General features: G+C 40.0%; 1 protein-coding gene across 1 annotated transcript in view; it reads left to right on the top strand.

Annotated features, from left to right (window-relative positions):
- The window catches only part of CSMD1 (CUB and Sushi multiple domains 1), a 1,401,348-nt gene that overhangs the window by 838,270 nt on the left and 538,831 nt on the right, over positions 1–24,247 (top strand). Inside the window, exons 11-12 of the mRNA XM_066607269.1 lie at positions 9,297–9,400; positions 10,191–10,303. Coding sequence (XP_066463366.1) covers positions 9,297–9,400; positions 10,191–10,303 — 217 coding nt within the window. The remainder of the gene's footprint in view (positions 1–9,296; positions 9,401–10,190; positions 10,304–24,247) is intronic.

Raw genomic sequence — 24,247 nt, 5'->3', positions numbered from 1 at the left:
AGTGGAGTAAAATGAAAGAAAAATGACATTCCACCATCCTTCAGTGCGTTTTGTTTCTACGGCACACAAACTGTAACAAAAATGACCTGATAACTTTATTCTATGGGTTGGTACGATTACTACGATACTAAATGTGTATACTTTTTTTTACTATAGCACTTGTATTTTTTTTCAAAGACATTTAATTTTTAAAAATTATTTTCTGCTGCATCTTCTGCGCGCAATAACTTTTTAATTTTTCCATCGCCGTACTTGAGCCCTTGGGGTTTTTTTGTGGGATGTCCTGTAGTTAACATTGGTACCATTTTGGAATACATACGACTTTTTGATCGCTTTTTATTGCATTTTTTCTGGGAGACATGGTGACTGAAAAAGTGCATTTCTGGCGTTCTTTATTTTTTTTTCAGATTACTTTCACCGTGGGGGGGGGGGTAAATAATGCACTATTTTGATAGATCAGACAGTTACGGAACGCGGCGATACCAAATATGTATTTTTCTTTTATGATTTCGATTTTTTTATTATAGATATGGCAAAAGGAGGGTGATTTAACTTGTATTACTTTTTTTCCCTAATCTCCCTACAAATTTTTTCACAAAAGTTATGCAATACATTATATATACCCAAAAATGATGCCATCAAAAAGTACAACTTCTCCAGCAAAAAACAAGCCCTCACATGGCCGTGTCAATGGAAAAATGAAAAAGTTATGGCTCTTGGAACGTAACTGCAAAATAAGTTGAAATTAAATGATTGGCCCATTTAAAAAACCTGCCCTGATGGGCACGACAGGGGGGTAGGAAACCCGCCACTCAAGGGGTTAATTGGGATCCCTGTAATAAAAGAACTAAGGAGTACGTACCTCTCCACTAGGATCAAGATCACGTGTTGCAGCACTGCTCTGGTCCCAGTATTGGTTGTGACAGGTGATATTACAGGAAGTCAGATGACCACTGCAGCCATTTAGAGGCTGCACCGTCATGCTCTTGAACTCCTAGCATCATTGATGTGAGCGCCAATACCCGGAGAATGATCAGTGAACCTCTAGCCAGTGATGTCAGCTGTCACAACAAACACTGGGATAACAGTGGGGCTGCAGTGTTGGATCCTGGTGCTGGCAAAGATGTAAGTACTCAGTCTATTATTTTACTACAAGGTGCCCTATTAAAGGGATGTTGTTCGGTAACCAAACAACCCCTTTAATATGATCAAATAAAAAATTGTTTCATAATGTATGACTCTGGATTACACCCTTCCTACAACACTGGCAATTCATTAGGTACCTAGAACCAGCTCTTCCTTGAATGTTCTAACTATTTGCAGAATTGCAAGTGATATGACAGTATTGTCTCAAGGATAACGAGTTTCAATCACATTTTCTGCAGTATAAATTTAGAAAATGGAAGTACAGAGTTGTGATAAAACATTTAAGAAAAGAATCTGCGGAAAATATTACTGCAGGTTCACTTTAGCAGAAGCATAGCTCAAGTGAATGACAGATTGACATCTTTCACTCTTTCCTTTCTAATAGTAATTGACAATGTGCAACCTTTATACACGATGCTACACAAAATGTCTAGTATATACAGCATTTTTTTTTGTTTTAATATTAAATAGAATTTCTAAATGCCTGAAAATGTTCTAGTGTCACTGTCAGAGCAGTTTACGCAAATTGGTTTTAAGTAAAGCAAAATAGTGTTTTTTTAAAGGGAATCTACTCTTCTGTAACTTTAAAAAAAAAAAAAAAACTACTGATATGATGTTAAGACAGTCTATTATATGTTTTACCTTTGTTATTATAAAGGATTTTCCTTCTATAGGGATTTGGGCAACAGGTGCAGCTCACAAAGATGCAAGCTATACTGTGTGGCCTTCTGTTCTCATATATCATGCCACCCAGGGATTGGGGCTTATTTAGTTGGCGGATATTTTTTATTAATAGAAAACAAAAGGAAACCCAAAGAGGGAAATAAATTCATTGGCCACTATGAATTATTTGCAGGTCTAACACAGCTAGCAGTAGTTTTCTGCAAACCATAAAGTTAGGTAATAAGCTACATATAATTATACTTAAAAGTAAACAAAGGAGAACCTAAAAAAAGGAAATAAAAAGAAAGCATGAAGAAAGCAAGTGGTAGAAGAGGTGTCAGTAGTCGTGATGGTGGTGGAGGTGGTACAAGATGGGCCAAGTTGACACTTCTAGGGGCTTTCACTGAAGTAACTGCTCAATGTTCTGTAGGCAAGCCCACTGCCTTTACTTAGAAATGGTTCTGCCTGTCTGTTACATCTGCAGCATGCAGAACAGGTCGTAGAGTAGATGACCACCATCTTCTCCTTCTCTGCAGGTACATAGCAGTCAGTCTGCACCAGTTTGCTATGAACATCCCCCTCTACTCCACCCCATGCCTAATCCCAGTGGCTAAAGAGCTGTTGATGGCTATGTAGGGCTATGCTGACACATGGCTAATCCCGCACAATCTGAAGTCGGGCAACGTTGTGTGTGACAATCGGGCCAACCTGTTGGAAGCCCGTCTTTGGCACTGCACTGTCAGAAGATAGAACGTGTCTTTTGACCTGTGATTTTCTTGGCACTTCAAATAATTGATCATCTGAAAAAACCCATAGGAAATCATGGGTTCTTTTAGATGCGATTTTTTGACACATCACTCAGCGTCAAAATGACGCTCGTGGGAAAGAGGCCTTAACTGGTGTTAAGGGGATCACCAGGACTATGTGTTATCTCTGCTCCAGATTTCTATAGGAGGTGGAAGTGGTGAACGAGAAGACAGTGAGCAGGCGGCAGGACTTTCAGTTTGAATGCTCTGCATGAGCACTGATGACCTCAGCGGTGACATCAGCACTCGTACAGTCGTCCAAATGATTGTCGTTCCATGTAAAAGGGCCTTTACATCAGGGTCCATTTAATAATGTTAAGGATTTATATCTTAGATACATTCTTCATAGTTTACTTTTTTGTGTCCTGTCAATACACACTATATAACTGGACTGTAAAAATGTTTACGGTCTTTTTTTTGCTATAGTGTACGCAAAATACCCCAGTGTGTGTCCTGTCGATCCACACTATATAACCAGACTGTACACATTTTTCACGCTTTATTTTTTGCTATAGTGTAATATACCTTGCAGTTTGCGTAGCATATTGACACAGTACATTATACAACATGATCAAGACTAGGGGTAAGGGTCGAGTACGAGGACGTGGGCGTCCGAATGAGGGTGTGGGCAGAGGCCGAGGTCCCGGGTGGGGTGAAACAGGGCCTGCTGCTGAGGGAGAAGTAGAACGCCACATATCTACACTCCTTAGCTTCATCTCACAGTTTGCCAGTCCGCGTGGTACGCCATTATTAAAACAACAACAGTGTGATCAGGGGATCACGTGGATCACCACCCAGTCTTACACGCAGTCCACTCAGGCTAGCCAAGGGACTGGACCTGTGAATCCTCATGCTGAGCCTCCTTCCTCCCAGCCTGCTCACTCCAGGAAAAGGAGAGATTCAGAATAGGCATACTCACAGGAACTGTTCTCAGGTCCTTTCCCTGAGTGGCAAACAACGGTTCATGAGCCACCTGAGGCGTTTGTAGTGACCGATGCCCAAAATTTGGACGTTTCACAGTCTCTGGGTGATGAGGGTGGGGACTTCCAAGTAGTGTCTCAAAAGGTATTTGTTGATGAGGATGATGATGATGAGACACTGTTGTCTGTCAGTGAGGTTGTTGTTAGGGCAGGAAGTCTGAGGGAGGAGCAGACTCAGGATTCAGAGGAAGAGTCGGTGGATGATGAGGGGACTGACCCGATCTGGGTTGGTAAGCCTACTGAGGACAGCGCTTCAGAGGGGGAGGCAAGTTCAGCACCAGAACAAGTTGGAAGAGGCAGTGGAGTGACCAGAGGGAGAAGCAGGACCAGAGCAAGTAATCTCCCAACTGTTCTCCACAGTACCTCCTCATGGCAACCTCCCGTACAGAGGGCTAAGTGTTCGAAGGTCTGGAGGTTTTTTAATGGGAGCGTGGATGACCAACGAACAGTGGTGTGCAACCTGCGCTGCACCAAGATCAGCAGGGGAACCGCCACTATCAGCCTGACCACCACCAGCATGCGCAGGCATATGATAGCTAAGCACCTGACGAGGTGGAACGTAAGCCATTCACCACCTGCGGGTCACACCACTGGCTCTTCCCCTATGTCACATGCTGGCACTGAGATGCAATCCCCCTCCCAGGACGCAGGCACAAGCGTCTCCCACCCTGCACCCACCCCTTCACCTGCACCTGCACGGTCCTCCATTGCCTCCACCAATATGTCCCAGCGCAGTGTTCAGCTGTCCATACCACAAACATTAGAGCGCAAATATGCAGCCACCCACCCGCATGCACAATCGCTAAACGTGCATATCTACAAACTGCTGAGCCTGGAGATGCTGCCCTATAGGCTGGTAGAAACAGAGGCTTTCCGCAACCTCATGGTGGTGGCCGTCCCTCGCTACTCGGTCCCCAGTCGCCACTATTTTTCCCACTGCGCCGTCCCCACCCTACACCAGCATGTCTCACAGAATATCAACTGTACCCTCACCAACATGGTTACTGGGAAGGTCTACTTATCCACTGACATGTGGACAAGTGCTGGCAGGCAGGGGCACTAGATCTCCCTGAAGGCGCATTGGGTTAACCTGGTGGAGGCTGGGACTGAGTCTGACCCTGGATCCACTCATGAGCTACCCACACCGAGGATTGCGGGTCCTACCTCGATCATGGTTTCTCCAGCTTACTATGCCACCTCATTCAACCCCCCCTCCACCTCCACCTTTCAATTACCATCTGTGAGCACGTCACCTTCAGTCGGTAGATCAAGGCGCTGCAGCACTGCTGTGGGGATGCGTCAACAGGCCGTGCTGAAACTCCTGAGCTTAGGTGACAAGAGGCACACCGCCCAAGAGCTGTTGCAGGGTTTGATGGAGCAGATCGATCTTTGGCTTTCTCCGCTAAACCTCCAACCAGGCATGGTCGTGTGTGAAAATGGGCATAACCTGGTGGCAGCTTTGCAGCTTGGCAGACTAACACACATGCCATGCCTGGCCCATGTGTTCAATCTGGTGGTTCCACGCTTTCTTAAAAACTACCCCAATTTGTCTGAGCTGCTAAGCAAGGTGCGTTGCGTGTGCGCACATTTCAGAAAGTCCACCACAGGTGCTGCCACCCTCAGGAGACTGTAACAGCGCTTCCAGCTGACAGTTTACCGACTGTTGTGCGACGTGCCCACATGCTGGAATTCAACTTTGCACATGTTGGCCAGGGTTTACGAGCAGCATAGAGCCATTGTTGAATACCAGCTGCAACATGACCGCCAGAGTGGTAGTCAGCCTCCGCAGTTATTCACAGAGGAGTGGGCATGGATGTCTGACATCTGTCAGGTGTTATGAAACTATGAGGAGTCAACACAAATGGTGAGCGGCGATGCGGCCATTATCAGCGTAACCATCCTGCTGCTTTGCCTGCTGAGAAGGTCGCTGCTAAGCATTAAGGCCAACACTTTGCAGATAGAACAGGAGATGGGGGATGACAATACGTCACTTGATAGCCAGACCACCCTCACGTCTGTTTCTCAGTGCATATTGGAGGAGGAGGAGGAGGGGGAAGAGACTGCTACCCACACTGCAGAGAGTACCCATGCTACTTCTTTCACATCTATTCAGCGTGTATGGACTGAAGAGGAGGAGGTGGAGGAGGAGACTGAGAGTCATTCTCCTAGTGAGGACAGCGATGTGTTTCGTACTGGGAATCTGGCTCACATGGCTGACTTAATGTTAAGCTGCCTTACCCGTGACCCTCGCATTAGACACATTCTGGCCAACACGGATTACTGGGTGTTCACCCTTCTCGACCCATGGTATAAGGAGAACCCTTCCACTCTCATTCCCGAAGAGGAAAAGAGTACGAGAGTGATGCAATACCATAAGGCCCTGGTGGAAAAGCTGATAGTAAACTTCCCATCTGACAATACTAGCAGTAGAGGGCGTAGTTCAGTGGGCCAACTAGCAGGGGAGACTAGGGGAACAGGCAGCGTGTCCAGCGCAGGAAGGGGAACACTCTCCAAGGCCTTTGCCAGTTTTATGGCACCCCAGCCAGACTGTGTCACCACTCCCCAGTCTAGGCTGAGTAGGAGGGAATAGTGTAAAAGATCCCTCTGCTCCATACAACTATTGGGTGTCAAAGCTGGACACGTGGCACAAACTTGCGCTGTAAGCCTTGGAGGTGCTGGCCTGTCCTGCCGCTGCTGTGTTATCAGAAAGGGTGTTTAGTGCTGCTGGTGGGATTATCACGGATAAGCATACCCGCCTGTCAACTGACAGCGCCGATAGGCTTACACTTATTAAGATGAACAAAGGCTGGATTTCCCCAAACTTCTCTTCCCCACTGCTGGAAAGCAGCTTAACATAAATTATCTTTAAGCTGGAACTGGAAAACCATGCACTCTCTATCACCCCAAAAAAGGGTAGAAGTAGCTTGGTCTATCTTTCTCTGATCTTCCTCCTCCTCCTAAACCAGCATGTCAGCAAGCTGAACAGGCATTTCTTCAGAGGGCCAAAAGGCTCTGTAAAAACAATTTTTTTTTCAGAGGGCTGCCTCCAGGTTCTTGCCCCCAATTTTGAAGAGGTTCACCCCTAGAGTTCAGCAAACGTGCTGGTTCCAGCTTCATACACCCACAGAGTCCACAGACTGATTGCTTCCTGTAGAAATTAGCTCAACGCACAAGCACACCAGCTTGGTGGACCCCCATCATTTGCTGACCCTCTACTATTGATGACCTACATCCTGAGATCAAGCCATCAATAGTTTACAACTGGCTAACCCCTTTATTTGAGAGGAAGGGGGTACCCTGCTCCAGACCTACAGTACAGTTATCAGCTAGAGTGTGCAAAATTATGCCTTGTATGAATCCACTATGAAACTATGCTTTGTAAGCCGTGTAATGTTTCATGTCTTCTGTGCTGGTGCTGCAGAGGTATTGAACATTTGCTATCAAGTTCTCCCACAGGTTACCGCTGACTACAGGATATCTCAGCAGCAGGACATCATGTTATCTGCTTATTTAACCACCTTTCTAACAAAATAAGTTATAACAGATGTCCATAAAGATTAACCCCTTTATATCAAATTTCAACATTTATAATTAAAAAAAAATATTCCTTGAATTGGAAATGAAAACTGGAATGCTAACACAATGTCATTTTTTTTAAGCAATCAGCATCATACACAGTTAAAAATGTCTTATTTTTAATATATTTTTTTCCTGGATACATTCCCACTTACAATAATATTCCTGGAACAAAACCTTTCTTGTTAAAATTGCATACAGTAAGCAACAGGTACTCTGAAACATATCAAATACGTGCAGTGCACTCAGTTGCTTAAGTGAAAAGTTGATCTTTTCTCAGCAGACCTTTTATTATGCAGTTTCAATATAACAGCTGGCATGAATTTGCTAATGAATCTTTTTGACAATATTTGTAACTATTTATGACAATAAAAAAAAGTAATAATACAATGAAAATATAACAAGAATTTTATAATCTATTTTGTCGGTTTCAATCCTAATTAAGATAAAATTGAAATTAATTGTTTATTGCCCCTAGTATTAAGAAATATTACAGGTTCTTAATTAGGCCCACAAATATGTGTAAGAATATTTCGGAATGATGAATGGCGGTCTACAATAGTATTTTAATTTTTTTAAAATGTGTGTCAGTCTATGTAAAGAGGGCGGTTGAAGTGTTTTATGTAAAATGTATTTAAAGTAACCTGCCAGCAGATTCATGCAGTCCCAACCACGGGCAGCATATAATAGTGACAGGCTCCCTCTTTGCAAGGAATTACATTTTACTGTACTCCACATACTTTAACCCCTTTCCGCTCCAGGGCGTAAGGTTACGTCCTGGCAGTGTGGTACTTCCCGCAACAAGGCGTAAACTTACGTCCTATGGATAGCACAAGATCACTAATGATCTCGCGCTATCCCGCAGCGGGAGCCAGCTGTCAGTCATAGCCAGCCTCCGGCTGCAACAGAGGGGTGCATTGGAGATGCGCCCCCCCACTGTTAACCCCTTCCTGCCGCAATCTATGTAGATCGTGGCATAAGAAGGGTTCACAGAGGGAGACACTGGCGTCCTGTATTGCCATTGCCTGTAATCGCTGTATAAGCGATAAGGCATGGCAGGGCAGTAGCCCTGCCATACCTTATCACAGCGATCATCAGTGCAGTGTTGTAAGTCCCCCAGGGGGATGCAAATTGTGTAAAAAAAGATAATAAAAATGAATAAAAAGGAAAAAAAAAAGTTAAAAAAACCCTTTTTTATGCTTTTTCTTATATTAGTAAGTATATAATCTATATATAATCTATTAGTATTTGAGGAGGAGAAGGTTGTTATGTGTAATAGATTAGTGTATGACGAGGAGGAGGTCGTCTGTGTAAGATATTGTCTGAGGAGGAGGAGGTCTGTGTAATCTATTAGTATTTGAGAAGAAGAAGGTCGTCTGTGTAATAGATTAGTGTATGATGAGGAGGAGGTCATCTGTATAATCTAAGACTGTGAAATAAAACCATCCGTTCAGGTGCAATTTCGGCATTCCACTCCCACTACCCCCCATGGGTAGTGGGGCTGTCTTATCCCCCCAAATTTGTCCCCATGGGATGAGTTATAAATGTACCAAGTTTAGTTGAAATTGCTCCAGGCATTTATGAGTTATGGTGGCACATACACACATACATACATCCTATTTATATATATATATATATATATATATATATATATATATATATATATAAACACATGTGTATAGCCATAAGATTACTTTGTATAATAAATTACCTTTGATTTGCAGAATTTTTCTCCCATGATCCAACCAAATCCAGAAATATCATCAGCAGAGTGGCATAATTAATTTACCAAAAATGTCCAATGCCTTAATCTCTTTTTTTTTTATATCTTATGTATAAAACTTGATTTCTTTTTCACTATAACAGAACAACTCCAAAATGTGGTAATGTCAATGTTATCTTTATACATTGTATTTGGAAAACATTTTCTACAATACTTCACACTATACCTATGGCTTCCATTAATATTTAGCGAAAAGTTAATACTGCCATACTTTAGTCCGCAGTCCACGAAATAGTCTGAATCATGTTGTTTTTGTCAATCCTGGGTTGAGAAAATATCACATTTATATGATATACAATGAGCCGCTCCTAACTATGTGGCATTGTATTTATATTTCAACAGGTTATCAAGATTTCTTTTGAAGTATTTGAGCTAGAGAGAGGCTATGACACTTTGACTATAGGAGATGGTGGAAAAGTAGGAGACACCCGATCAGTATTATATGTGTAAGTTATGCTTTTTGTAACAAATGAGTAATCATATGTGCGCAAGATATTATGTTCAATAACTGTTCATAAATGATGACAGTAATTTAATATATTTGTACATTTTGTCTCCATGCTAATCTATGTCAATCTGGTAACTGTAGTAGCTCACAGAAATGAAAGAAACACTCCAGTAATGCTAATGCAGCTGTTATGTCTAGTACAGAATTTAGAGCGGCAGTGCATATACTCTATATGTGGAGTTCTTTAAATTTCTGAATCATGCATTACTTCCTTATTCGATGATGCCATGACATACCAAGATCATTTAAAGTGTAACATAGATCTAAATGATTAGGATGATATATGGATCATCTCTTCTGGCTAACAAACAATTAGATCTGACATGCAATTAGGCTGTAACATACAATGTTTAATTGTATTATTTTGTTGCTTATATTAATTGCTATTGCAAAAAATAAATTTTTCCAATACCTTGCTATATGTTTTTGTCCAGGCTTACAGGCTCTAGTGTACTAGATCTAATTGGCAGCACGAGCAACCAAATTTTGATTACCAGCATTTATATTAAAATTCTAGTTCAACTATCTCCAAAAACACTGGTTGCCAAAAAGACCCAACAGATCACTGTTTCTTTAATTTATAATTGTCATATTCATGGTTTCCTCAATGGACTGATTATAATCATAGGTTATTTCCTGCTATAAATATTGTACTGTTATTTTATTATTTTCATAAATAGCTATTGCAGCAAATCATGTTAACCGATACCTTGTTATGTTTTGTCCAGGCTTACAGGTTCTAGTGTACCAGATCTAATTGTCAGCATGAGCAATCAAATGTGGCTCCACTTGCAATCAGATGACAGCATTGGCTCGCCGGGATTTAAAGCCATTTATCAAGGTTTGTTAACATAGACTAATCATGCATTAAACATAAATTTCACTGGGGCAAGAGTAATCCAAAAATATACAAAACCTGTTCACTGATTGGACTATAAAACATAACTTTTAATAATAACAATTACAATTTCCCCAAAAACTCAAGGAACAACACTTCATAGTAATGAAAATTTAGAAACAAAAGACAGTTCCCACTTATAGTATGTGAGAAATGAAATCAGGACTTGTGTGGAATACTGTTTCATCCACTTTTCCTTTTTATGTAAAAGGAGTATGTTTTTCGACCAAAATTATTTTTTATTGTTTCGTGTCACTGTTGTTGATAAACAATAGTCGTCCGTATCCGGCACTCTCTCAAATGGGAGGGAGATGTCAGCTCGGTCGACTCACTATTGTTGTCTTGCAGTTTTTTAAGAGGTAAATAAGTTTTTAATTGTTAGGACTAATCCAAATAAACAGGGTGAGAGGTTACGGTTATGGGGTTTTAATACTTGAAGATTCTGTGACTTGTTTGGATTAATAATTGATTACAGTTAGTTATTTTTGGTCCTCTGACAATAACATTTTAACAAAACTATAGTATTTCCATGTAGACAACATCCCTTCACGATAAACAGTCAAGGTAAATTACAGATTTGAAGTGCTCAGCACCATCGGAAAATAACCTGACGAACTATGTGAGGAGTTCAAATCCATCACACGGAATACAGCTGAACAAACCATCCCCAAAAAATCTGCTATGGCTATCAAATGAATCCATCAGAATTGTCAACAAGCACTAAGCAGCTATAGCTGTGGGCACCATTGTTGAATTCAGACAGCTAATGCGAAATTTCAAAGAAAACTAAAGTGAGACAAGGAGCGCTACTGGAGTGACCAATGCACGAAACTGAAAGAAGCAAACCAGCAAGGCCACACCCGAGCTCTTTTTGCCTATGTGAAGCAGACCTAGGCAACATTTGCACCAAGTACGGCAACAACCATCAATGACCGGGATGGCAAATTATTACAAGAAAAAGATCAAATCACATGGGCCCTGAAAAAACTACAAGACAGGAAAGCTCTGGACATTGATCACATACCAGCTGAGCTGCTCAAACGAGTGTCAGTCAAGATCCTAACTGACCTATGTCAAAGGATCTGGAGCTCCGAATCGTGGCCCAAAGACTGGGCAAGATCTGTCTTCATCACACTTCTAAAAAAAGGTGATGCTCAAGTATATTCCAATTACCACACCATCGCCTGCATACCTCACGTGAGCAAAATTCTTCTAAAGATGATACAAAAGCACATTGCGACAATTGTGTAACGGGAACTGCTGGACATTCACGCTGGCTTCTGCAAACGATGCAGCACTAGAGGCCAAATCTCAAACCTCTGCTGGATCATGGAGAAGACCTGGGAGTATCAAAAGAATGAGTATATGTGTTTCATCGACTACAGCAAAGCATTTGATTGTGTCAAGCATGACAGGCTTTGGATGTGTCTGAAGCAAATGGATGTCCAAGAACATATTGAACAGCTTATAAGGTTGCTTTACAACAACCAAGAAACAATAGTCAGGACAGCTTATGGAAACACCGATTAGTTCCAAATTGAGAAAGATGTATCGCAAGGCTGCATTCTATCACTAGTCCTTTTCAATCTCTACACAGAAACGATCATGAGGTGATACAACTTGGACAAATTAGAAATCAGAGTTAAAAATTGGTGGCAGAATCGTCAACAACCTTCGATACACAGATGACTCAACCCTGGTTGCGAAAAGTGAAAAGGACCTAGAATGCCTTATCCAACAAGTGCAAAAGGAAAGTGGACACATAAGACTGTACCTCAGCAACAAGAAAGTGAAAGCCATGACTACAATAAGCAATGGTAAAGTGAACATAAAAATCAACAACAAAGAAGTCAAGTTGGTTCAAGATTTCATCTTCCTGGGATCCAATTGAGAACCACTGGTTTGATTTTCATGTAGTTTTCTTTATCATATAGCTAAATGTTTGGGCTATATTATGGGTTGTGTTTCAGCAAAATCTGTTTGGTATTTCCAAAGTAATAATATTTGTGTGCAAGGATATCCTGAAATTTGTAGTTTCAATAACAACATGAATGCTGCATATGAAAACTGTTAAATGATTCAACCACTACATTTAAATCTTTGTTTTATTTAAATTGATATTTATATGCATGCATGTTACAAAATTTAATTTTTACATTTGCAATTTACATATTTTTTATATACATTGGAGCACATTTATGACAGTATCTAAAACAAAAACTGTCTTTGTTGTCCAAAACAACCAACCACAAAGCTCTTTTCATTATGTAATAGCACTATGAGAAAGCTCAGCTGTGATTGGTTTGCTATGGGCAACAAAGGCACTTTCTATTTCAAGTAAGATATAAAAGTAACTTTTATCTCTTCTCCCTGGATGGGAAAACAAAAATGTGGTATATAAAGAAACTCTAAGACCCAATGTTCACGGGTGGATTTGAATTGTGGAATCAGCAAATCAAGCCAGCCATAGGGAGTCATTAGCATTCGCAGAAAAGTAAAAAGCATGCGGATCTGGATTGCACTCGCGGGAAAAAATTGCAGCATGCTCCATTTTCCTGCGGATCCCGCATGGACAGCTTCCATTGAAGTCAATGGAAACTGTCTGATCCGCGGACCACGCACAGCTGTCACAGTGGATGGTCCACGGATCCGCGGGAAAGCAGGAGATTTGAAAAAAAATAAAGAGCACCTCACATGCACCGGGCGCGTCAGCCGATGCACCCGGACACATTCGCTGTGCTGAAGAAAGAAGATCCAGCCGTGACGGAGAAGACCCGTGTTGGATCCAGGGAGCTATGAAAATGTCTTTTCCTCCCCATGTCCACATGTACGCATGGATTCAGCAGTGGAATCCATACATGCAAGTGGACATTGTGTCTAAGTGGACATTGGGTTGTTCTCCCATTGCTTGCTGCCGGCAACCCCATAATTGAATGAATGGCTGAGTGCTGCCTGGGACTGGCTGAGTGCTGTGACCAATCACAGGCAGCGCTCAACTGTCATTCAAAGAATGGCTGAGTGCTGCCTGTGATTGGCTGAGCATGCAGCCAATCAGACACAGCCCTTTCAGCCGGCGGGGATTTTAAATCCCTGCTGGCTGAAAGAGCTTCAGAGCAGGGAAGTGGGATCAAGCGGCTAGACGCTCTGAATCCCAACAGTGGCAGAGAGGTGAGTATATATATATTTTTATTTTTTTACACAAGCCAGGGATGAGTTTCAGGGAAGGGCTTTTAATTAAAGCCCGTCCCCGAAAATCACTGCAGGGGTTGCTGGCAGCGGCGGCCACATTGAAAGCAATGGGAGAACAGCGCAATCCTCTGCCACAGCTAGCACAGCTGTGACAGCTGTGGCAGGGGATTCTTTACTCCCAACAGGAAGTGCCGTCATTACTGAACACTGTGACAGTGCTGCCACAGGGCTCAGTGATGAGAGGACTCCCAACGGGGAATATTGATGAACGGCATGGACCTATGTGCACGCATGTCCTATCTTTTGCAGGTGCGCGCATTTGCACGCCTGTAAAACATGGACGTGTAAACACATCATAGGAAACCAATGGTTCTAATAGACTCGTGGTTATGTGTGCACGATTGTACGCACATAAATATGCTTATCCAAATGAGCCCTAAATGTGCACATTCTGCTGAGTGTGAATATTATTTCAGTGGGAATAAGAGAATAATATATTACAAGGCACCTATGGAAGTGGCTTCTGCCCTGCTAAAATAAAGGATTTGGCATGTTGATCACACATTTATCTTTTCCAATGCTAATGTTCTGCTGATGTTTCTCTTATGGCCAGCCATAAATTCATGCAATGAAATAAAAATTGTGCAAAGGGATGTCATCACTATTAAAAAAAACTCCAGCTAAAATAGTTAATTCATTTCATTATTTAGTAAGGTATTTCAGGCTCTGTAAAAAAAAGTCTGCTGCAGCTTAGTGTGCGTCTGCAAAAGACAAAACTTTTACAATTTACTGATTTCAGTAGGATTCACCAATGATCTTATTTTAATGGTGTAGCTGTCAATAATCCAAACAAGTTACTGCAAACATCAGTGGGGTATGGCTTAGAAAAAGTCCTGCTGATATGATAAGCAATGAAAAGTTTATTCAAACTCTTGGCACACAACGCATTTTTGGGCTCCACTGCCACTTTCTCAATTAACAAATAGTGAAGCTTATGTGCATGTGGTAACTACAACAACTTCATTTTGAAATGGCGCCAGCAGACATGTTCCCAGGAGCTGAGGTTTCTGCTACTATAATATTAGATTGTTTGCTATATCAATTCTAGTATAATACAGTTTATATGTAAATAAAACAATAAATAGATTGCAATGCATTAAATCCATCCCATAGTGATTCCTTGCTTCCACAGGCAATTTGTATACTTGTGATACTTATGTAGAAGGGGACCAAATAACTTTCGCTTGACAGCAGGTTAAAAAAAAGGGAAAAGAAGGATTGAGCATATTGGATATCAACATGCCTAATCCTTTGTTTTCACAGGAGGGAAGTTGTTGTGGGATATAGCTCTCTGATTATCCTCCTTTTTACTATAGAAAAAAATATATGTTTGACTTGCGTGCTTATAGGGTTATCAGGGGAAACAACCAACTACTTTAGTAACAGAAATCAAAGGTGTCAGCTGACATGCATGATTCTTGCTGTTGAGGCAGTTTTACCATTCACGTTGAGAATATTTGCTATAAACACTTCTAGTCATGACTCTGTGGAATATGATAGCACAGCCAAGCATTGAAGTGTGCATTTCCCATTATTTTTATTTTTTTTATTACATTGTATTTGTTCCGTTTCTTGGGGTCTTGAGGGTGGATGGACACAAGACCCACTCCAGATTTCCGCTTAAATTCTCTATATCATACTGTATATTATAAAAGAAATTCTGATTTCATTGGCCAACAAAAAAAATATTTTGGAATGTTTCCTTAACTTCATGAGTCAAATCTTACTAATTTTGGGGTGAGAAAAATGAATATAGCAAAGAAAAATTGTTATTAGCTCTAGTTTCTACGATATACAATAGGTGGAAGTATGTTATTTTAACGGATTGAGAGAAAATGATGCATTTTAATTTCATATGCTAACAACATTGAAAGTGCATTTGAAATTTTTTTTTAATGACAGTTACATTCTAAGAGTTCTAAATTAATGAAAGAATTCCTGGCAGGTGGTTCAGTGTGAAGAGAATCATGTGGTGACTTCATGAGATTGTTTTCTTTTGGCTTGCCTCCTGTAAGCGAGTTTTGGAGCATCCCTACACAAGGGCCAGCAGTAATCCGCAAGCATTGCTTCATTCCAACGGACCTGATATCTTTGTTCCATTACATAAATATCCTGGTGGAATCTTTCTCTGTGTTCATCACTGACAGCTCCACAACTAGGAGGAAAAAAGTTTAGATGGGAGTGGGGAAAATGGATCTTAAGGGACATGTTGCATCCGAGTTGATGGTATTTTTCCAGAAGTACTGTCACCAACGTGTGTAGTTATCATCTCTTTTGTTGCCTAAAAATCCACAAATAACTCCCTTTAAGTCTTGCCAAGCTTTCTTTTCCCTCCAAAACTTGGTCAAATGCAGGATCCTTTACAAGTTGTCGAATTTGTGGCCCAACAAAAATACCTTCCTTAACCTTTGCATCACTCAGTCTAGGAAATTTGTCTCTTAAGTACTTAAATACCTGCCCTTCCTGGTTCATATCTTTGACAAAATTTTTCATTAAACCCAGCTTTATATGAAGGGGTGGAAGAAGAACATCTTTTGGGTCCACGAGAGGCTTGACAATTACATTTTTCTCGGTAGAGTCAAGATATCTTGCAGGCCAGTCCGCTTGAATGTAATGTGATTTGTTATCCCTACTGCCCCACATACATAAAAAGCAACAGCATTTAGTGTACCCTAGTTGCATTCCTAAGAGTACAATGATGACTTTTAGATCGCCACAGATTTTCAACTTGTGTTCAGCATATTTGATTGAGTCAAGGAGGACTGTCATGTTTGCATAAGTCTCCTTCATGTAAGCCAACAGGAATAGAAGGGAGACGGTTGCTGTTGTGAAGTGATACAGCTTTCAAACTATGCTTGGAGGAGTCTATGAATATCCTCCCTTCAGTTGGATCATGGTTCAAATTCAAACATTTCATCAAGCCATTAGAAGGGGCTGCTGATAAGTCTTTGGCTTTACCCAGAAAGAAATGAGATAGGAAGATGAAACTATACATTTATTTCACATACTCTCAACTGATGTCAACACACTTCTTACATCGGTATTCTAAGTTCTGTAAGCCTTGCAAAAAGAAGGATTTTGGTTGTGCCTCAAACCAGTCATCCGTAGCAGCCATGGCATCAGAAATGGTGTGAAATTTGGTGCCCTTGAGGTGTTTCTTGAGGTTTGGAAACAGACGATAGTGTGAGAAAGCTAGATCTGGTGAATAAGGTGGGTGGTTAACCAGCTGGAAGCCTAGCTCCACCAGTTTTGCCATGGTCGCTTGTGCAGTGTGAGCGGAGGCTTTGTCTTTCAGGAACAAGATTCCATTGGACAGCTTGCCATGCCTTTTGGCCTTCAGAGCTACCTTCAATTGGTCCATAAGTTCAATGTAATACCTTGCATTGATGGTGGAACCATTTTAAAGGTAGTCCACTAGCACCACACCCTCCTTATCCCAAAACACAGATGCCATCACCTTAGTGGCTGATTTTTGCACCCTGAACTTCTTTGGGCGAGGAGAAGCACTGTGCCTCCACTCTTTTGACTGCTTCTTGGTTTCAGGGCCATACAAATAAATCCAGGTCTCATCCATAGTGACCAGTCGAGCAAGGAAGTTCTTATAAGTCTGGAAATGCTGACAAATGGACCGGAAAGTTTTCACTCGCATGCTTTTCTGATCTGCTGTCAAACATTTGGGGACCCACTTTGCAGATAGCTTCTTCATGTTCAAATGTTCATGGATAATGGCACAAACATGATGTCTGCTATTCATTCGACGATTCTCCAGTATGAGGTTGTGCACAGTATTGACGATCTCCAGAACAACAACCTCTCTCGGTCGTCCAGGACATTCCTCATCATTGGTGCTGAAGTGGCCCATTTTAAATTTGGCAACCCAGTTCTTAACTGTAGAATGTGAAGGGCATTGATCCCCCAATGTCTGCGACATATCACCATGTATATCCTTCGCGGACTTTCCTTGCAGAAACAAGAATTTTATCACTCATCTGCTCTCATTTGCTGTGAATATTGCCTTAGACTCTGCCATTTTGTTTTCCCGCGTGCCTAGATAACTGTTGCCATGAGCTACAAACACAAAATTTTGAAAACATGTATTAGACACATAAGGTTTTCATGTGATGTAACATTCGTTACTATAGAAACAAAAAAAGAACACAAAGCCAAAGACTTATCAGCAGCCTCTCGTAATGTCGCAGCAAACAACCAGATTGTTTTTCTTCTCAAAAACAGGAGGCAGATCCCTCTGACGTTCTATCTACTGTGAGACCCTCACATCATGTTGGAGAAGATTCTATCGCTGTAGCTTTGACCCTAGAAGTTCCACCTTCCCCTTTGACAAGTCAAGGTCTCGAATGAGATCACTCAATTCCTCTTGACTCAGTCTGTCTGGTGTATCATCTTTTACCGCAAAGACAGAGTCATGGGATGTGGAAGGCTTGTTGGGTTCTTCTTTTTCCACACTTTCTTCATTTTCTACTTCAAGCTCATATTGTTGGGATAGAGTAGGAACTGGTAAACTATCTGAATGTGGAATAGGTCAAGTAGCAGATGGAAGATTTGGGTATTGAACTGTTCCTGTTTTCTTCATTGACAATCCTACCTTTATAGGCGGAGTCAAGCAGAAATAGCAGTCATCTGTTTGGTTTGTAGGCTCTCGCCAAAGCATGGGCACAGCAAAAGCCGTAGATTTTTTTTCAGCCATTCTCGTAGTTTAACTGAACAAGAGTTGCAACATATATGTAGAGCCCATGACTTCATATCAAAATAATGATGATAGGCAATCTTCATGTTATTTCACCACAAATGTAACAAAAACTGTTCACTAAATTGACACATTTTTGTGGCATTTTCATATTGCAAATTTTACACTTCAAAAGCATTCCAAAACCAGAAATTCGAAAAAAAAAGAAAAACAGTATGAAATTCAATCATAGCAACATTTATTATGTTTATAACCTACAAACATATGGAGAATGTTGTGGTATCTCGGTTGAGAGATGTGACAACTCCCCCCACCCCACCCCCAAAAAAAAATTCCCACAAAATAAAAATGTACACTCAAAAAAATGACATGTCACTGTATCTCCAAAGCAAGAGCTAATCGGTCATTTGTATGGTGATTTTTGAATTTAGCAGATGGAAATACATAAGAATATGCTAATTTTGAGCCCCGAAACAAAATCATTGTTGGGCAGTGTTCTATTAAAGTTGCCTAGTTAATAGCTTTGTAAATTAGACAAGCTCATTATTATTATTATTCTATAAATATCATAATCCCTATTATTACACTAGCATAAGACGACATCAATTTTGTTTTTGTTCTCACCCTGTAGCTAGAATATAGCTTGTATCATGGTAAATAATTATTGTACAAGGAAGCCTTGCAATGTACAGTAATTGTGTCACCAAGTGCTGCAGATAATATATGTTGACTTAGGAAATGCTACAAAGAACAGCAATAGGTCTTCAAGCAATGTTTTCTGCTTCAAATGTCACAGTCTACAGGGATTTATTTTCAAATCTCAAATATAGACACAAAAAGGAGGAAATGGCTCTAGGTGCTGCAGTAACTTTAAAGTACCAGGGGATAAATAACATGTACAATCCATACATTCATGTATTTTAGAAGAGATGAACGGGTGACATATCAGTCCATGTGCTCATTTGCTCTGTCAGTGCTTACTCTCTGAAATGCATCTAGTATGTAGGGAAAACATTTTCTACTTAAGAAAATCTAACTACTAAAGTTTGGCATTGCGATCATGCACATTAGTGCATTGGACAAAAACTACATTACAAAAACTATAAATACAAAAAATGGCCTTGAACAGCTTTGAACATCGCTTCTAACATACATCTATGTCCTTTTTATTCAGTTTTTTATTTATGTTTTTCTCTTTAGTTCATGTAAAGGATGAGAAGAAGTTATTCATATCTTTATTCTTTACTGCTTCTTTTAATGTGAGCATTCTCTGTGTCAGCCAAGTCCTTCTGGTCTTGTAGTTTGTCAAAAGCTCCTTTTTCATGGGACAGATTTGAAACTATTGTTCAAAATGCCAGGAGCTTTTAATAATGAATTACTGACAGAAGAGATTTTTCATTGCTGCAGCTTCAAAGGGAATATAGCCCTGAAACCCATACAAATGAAACAATATAGGCTAATAAAATGTTACAATAAAATAATTTTACACTCCTAATGTGTATTTCCAAATATGATATGGGTGTATCTAAATTTAATGATCTGACAGCATTCACGGTGCCATTCAACTCTCCAGTGGATATGAATAAAAATAATGTTAACTTAAAATTTAGAATATCTTATAAGATCTTAAGCAGGTGATGAAAATATTTTCAGAATTTAGATTAGAATGTTTTCTATCACAAGGTGAAAGCGATTGTATCTCTCTTGTTTATTATTGTATGCCTTTATACAATGATTGTCATTGCTATTGTAGAGCAGTGTAACCCAACCAGTGGCTAGAGAACCACTTGTAGTTCTTATGCTCCCTATATGTGGCTTCATAGTCGATAGCAGCTTCAAATACTATTATAAACTATTGGCTCTATGGATGACATGACATTAATAAAAATTTAGAAATTCAAAGGTATATCATTGGCAGTTAACATGAAGGATAGGCTCTATTCCTAAAATGAGTGTTTTGCAAACCTTCACAGAAATAATGGATCTACTCTGATCCGTTTTGTTACATAGCCTCATAGATCTCAATGGACTCCATTGACTTATAATGGACACATCCATTTCTCTGTTTCAATAATTACATTTTTTTAAATGAAATATCAAAGAGCATTTAACTTCAAGGCAAACTTTCAAAGAAGTCACATCAGCAATGGATTAAAGTAGCATAAATGAAGAAAAACTAGAACAACTGAACATAATGAGTAGATTTATTAGAGCATTTAAAAAGAGAATAACAGAGAAGAGACACTCAGAGACAGCCAGCTTTAATTATCTTGAAAAGCATGAAACATCTAATGCTTGCCTCATCTTAGGGTATACGGAAGCAGTGAACCATATATTGTTAAACATTACATAGAAGGAGACCGAAATGGGAGGGATGTGATATTGTTAAACGACTATCACAAGGTTAATATTTCATGCTGGGAGTTAGCATACTTCAAAAGCTCTTTGGATCATAACCCTCTGACCTCTATAAATGAATCAAAGCAATCCAGCCAGCAGCCCCACTTCAGCTATCAATATTCAGTGTAGCGGAATACTACCTGTCATATTTGAAGTGGTTTGTAAGCGTAAAAAGATCACATGCCTATGTTAAAACGGGAGGTACAGTAAATTGATATGTATGAAGCAGAAGTGTTTTTATTGGCTAATTCCTTATTTGGTTTTGCACATTGAAAAGATCTACTGAGTACATGTTAGATAAGGCGCCAGCCAAAAAAATATATTTTTAGCCCGCAGTTATCTTATGTCCATATTTAGTTTGGTATAATTGCTTACATTTTTAAGACACCTTTTTAGCAGATTTTAAAATTATTTCAATTATTGATATGAAAATTGTATTTTCATTGCCTTTATAATATAAACATAAATTGGCTGGAATTAAAAAATGGCTTTATATTGGTAAATCAGAAGTTAGTGCAGAAGCCAAATGTTTGTTCTACGTACAGGGATAGTAAAATTGTAATGCTTTGTAATAATGCCAATTTTTTAAAAAGTAGGCATGAAAGCAGTCATATTTCTTGTCAGCTGTAAATTAGCTTGTCAGCGACTGATTGACAACAACTGCCACTTTTCTTGTGATACAACAACATGCTGACAAAGTAGTACAGATATAGCAATTATGATCACTAGAGAAGGTACACTACATTGTTTCTGCGTATGTATGCATGCATGCATGAGGTTCTGGGTGGGATTTACCTGTGTCTGCAGTTGTAAAGACACCTGGTGTGAACAATGATTTGTTTAGTGTCTTTCTGTAGGTTTACAGATGTTTGGTGTGAACAATGTCTTGTCCAGTGTATGTCTGTAGGTGTAAAGAGACCTGGTGTGAACAATGACTTGCTTAGAGTCTGTCTGTATGTTTGCAGACACCTGGTATAAATGAACAATGACTTGTTCAGTGTCTGTCTGTAGGTCAGCAGATGTTTGGTGTATAAAATGTCTTGTCCAGTGTATGTCTGTAGGTGTGACACCTGGTGTGCTTTATGTTGTAAATTTGAATTCCTCCTGTGTCTGTTGTGTATTATGTCTTAGTCTGATGTTCCTACCTATTCCTATCTTGAGTGGGGAGGTATTCCCTAGGTTCTAGTGCGGGGCCATTCTTATTGGAACGATCCCCCTGCTTGTAGGCAAGGCTCCCTTTTCTGTGGTTTAGTTGTCTTGTTAGTGCAGGGACTCACAAGATAATGAGGACCTTTGATGTGGGCTTAAGTATTTTGGCCAAAATATTAACCAATACCTCATACTTATTGATATTCCCATTTGCCTTGTTGTGTTAGTACATTGGTAAGTATTTGGCCACCTGGTGTGGTGTAGGGTCTGATGTCCCTGTTTGCCCTTTGTTGCTCGCATATTCAGTTTATGTTTGGTGTAACCCCTTTTGAATTTGGTGATAGGATGTTTGGTTTATGTTTGATGTGAAGGATGTCCAATCATGAGTGCATATTTTCCCTTTTAGCAATAACACTATTACATTTGTGCAGACAGGGTGAATAGGATCTGTATAAATGTAGCAATATTTATGCATATCTGGTGCATATGGGTTTTTTCGTGCGTATTCACTGCGTTTTTCACATGTGTAAAAAAAAAACAAGTACAATTAATGTCCCTATTTTTTAAAACACTGTCACCTGCCAACATGCATAAAAACACTGTGAAAATGCATGCAACTGCATATTTGCTGTCTTTTTACATGATCCCATAGACTTTAATGGTTGATTTTGATCTGTGAATGTGGAGCAAAAAAAGGACATGCTGTAATTTTTTTAATTTATGCTCATAAAATATGGATATAAAAATGGCACATCTGAATAACCCAATGCAAATGAATGAGATTTATGTTGTCCATATTACACGCCTAAAAATATGTACCTAATGCAGACCAAAAATATGTCCTTGTGAATGAGCTGTAAATTAATAGTGTAACATCTGCAGAGATAATGATTGTTATATCTCTTGTGAACCATGAGAAGCTAATGAAAATGTATGAGTCTGATGCAAAGGTGACAATCAATAAAGCTGTGCTTTTGTAAAAATACTCCCACTTCTGTAAAAATGGTCACATAATTGCCAAACATTGACCATGACCTCTGATTTACTAGTTCATAGCCAATATTACAATGTGAGTTGAAGACCACTTAAGATACAAGATGAGCTAGTATGCTACTCTATAGTCCAAATTAATAAAAAGGTTGTCTTGCACGTATTAAATGACAATAGCTTTGTTGACATAACTTCTAAATAGAGAAATTATAGGTACAGAAACATAAATAAGTTTTAAATAGAGATGAGCGAACGTACTCGGTAAGGTCGATTTCGCAATCGAGCACCGCGATTTTCGAGTACTTCAGTACTCGGGTGAAAAGTACTCGGGGGCGCTGAGGGTGAGCGGGGGGTTGCAGAGGGGAGTGGGGGGGGGGGAGAGGGAGAGAGAGAGAGCTCCCACCTGTTCCCCGCTGCTACCCCCCGCTCCGACATGCCACGCCCCGCCCCACAGCGCCCCTGAGTACTTTTCACCCGAGTAGTGAAGTACTCGAAAATCGCGGTGCTCGATTGCGAAATCGGCCTTACCGAGTACGTTCGCTCATCTCTAGTTTTAAACTTCACAGATCAGCATATGAGGTGCAGCACTTTAGAAACGTGCCTCATTTTGTGATAACTTCAATATTTGCATTTTTTACATCATTACGTGAGTTTATTAGGTATTAAAAATAATTACATTAATTTATGCTTTGCAATTTTAATGCCATTATAAGGATCATCCTGCAAACATTATTCATCAGGAGTAAATGTAAAAGCCAGAAGTCCAAGTATAACATTGCACTTCAAAGATGGAAGTTTAAAGTGAGAACAATAAATGTCAAGGAATATAAAAAGATGTATCATAAACAAGCTAATGAAAAAACAAATCAAATTCTCCTTATGTAACCTAGCTAGATAAATGTTGTAAATATGCTTAAGGGTAAGAGTAATTTAGATAAATAGGCATCTGCACTAGAGATGATGCCTGACTTATGTCAAATGCAAAATATACCATATGGACTGTGCCTGCAGTAAATGAAGGAAACTTTTGTAGAAAGTTCATGTTAAGTTAAGAGAACTTGATTTAATTTTAACTAACTTATTAGGAACTTCAGTTAATGCAAAGTGTAAGGAACTGTTAGTGAATAGAATACTGAGGTCAATTAATGTTTATAATTATATAAGTTTTCTCATACAGTACAAACATGGCAAAGTTTAGCTTGAACATTAATGCATTAGGCCTCGGTCAGACGGGCGTTTTTTCGCGTGACTTGCGCATGCGATCCGCGCATATATAGACCCAATGCTTCGCAATGGGATCGGTCACATGTCCGCTTTTTATGCGGATGTGCGATAAATTATAGGACACGACGAATCGCAGAACGCACCTATCTGCGTACTGCGATTCCTTGTGT

The sequence above is a fragment of the Eleutherodactylus coqui genome, chromosome 1 (genome assembly GCF_035609145.1).
Source record: "Eleutherodactylus coqui strain aEleCoq1 chromosome 1, aEleCoq1.hap1, whole genome shotgun sequence".
NCBI classification, from domain to species: Eukaryota; Metazoa; Chordata; class Amphibia; order Anura; family Eleutherodactylidae; genus Eleutherodactylus; species Eleutherodactylus coqui.
The sequence above is the reverse complement of the archived record's forward strand: the minus strand, read 5'-3'. Positions and strand labels throughout refer to the sequence as shown.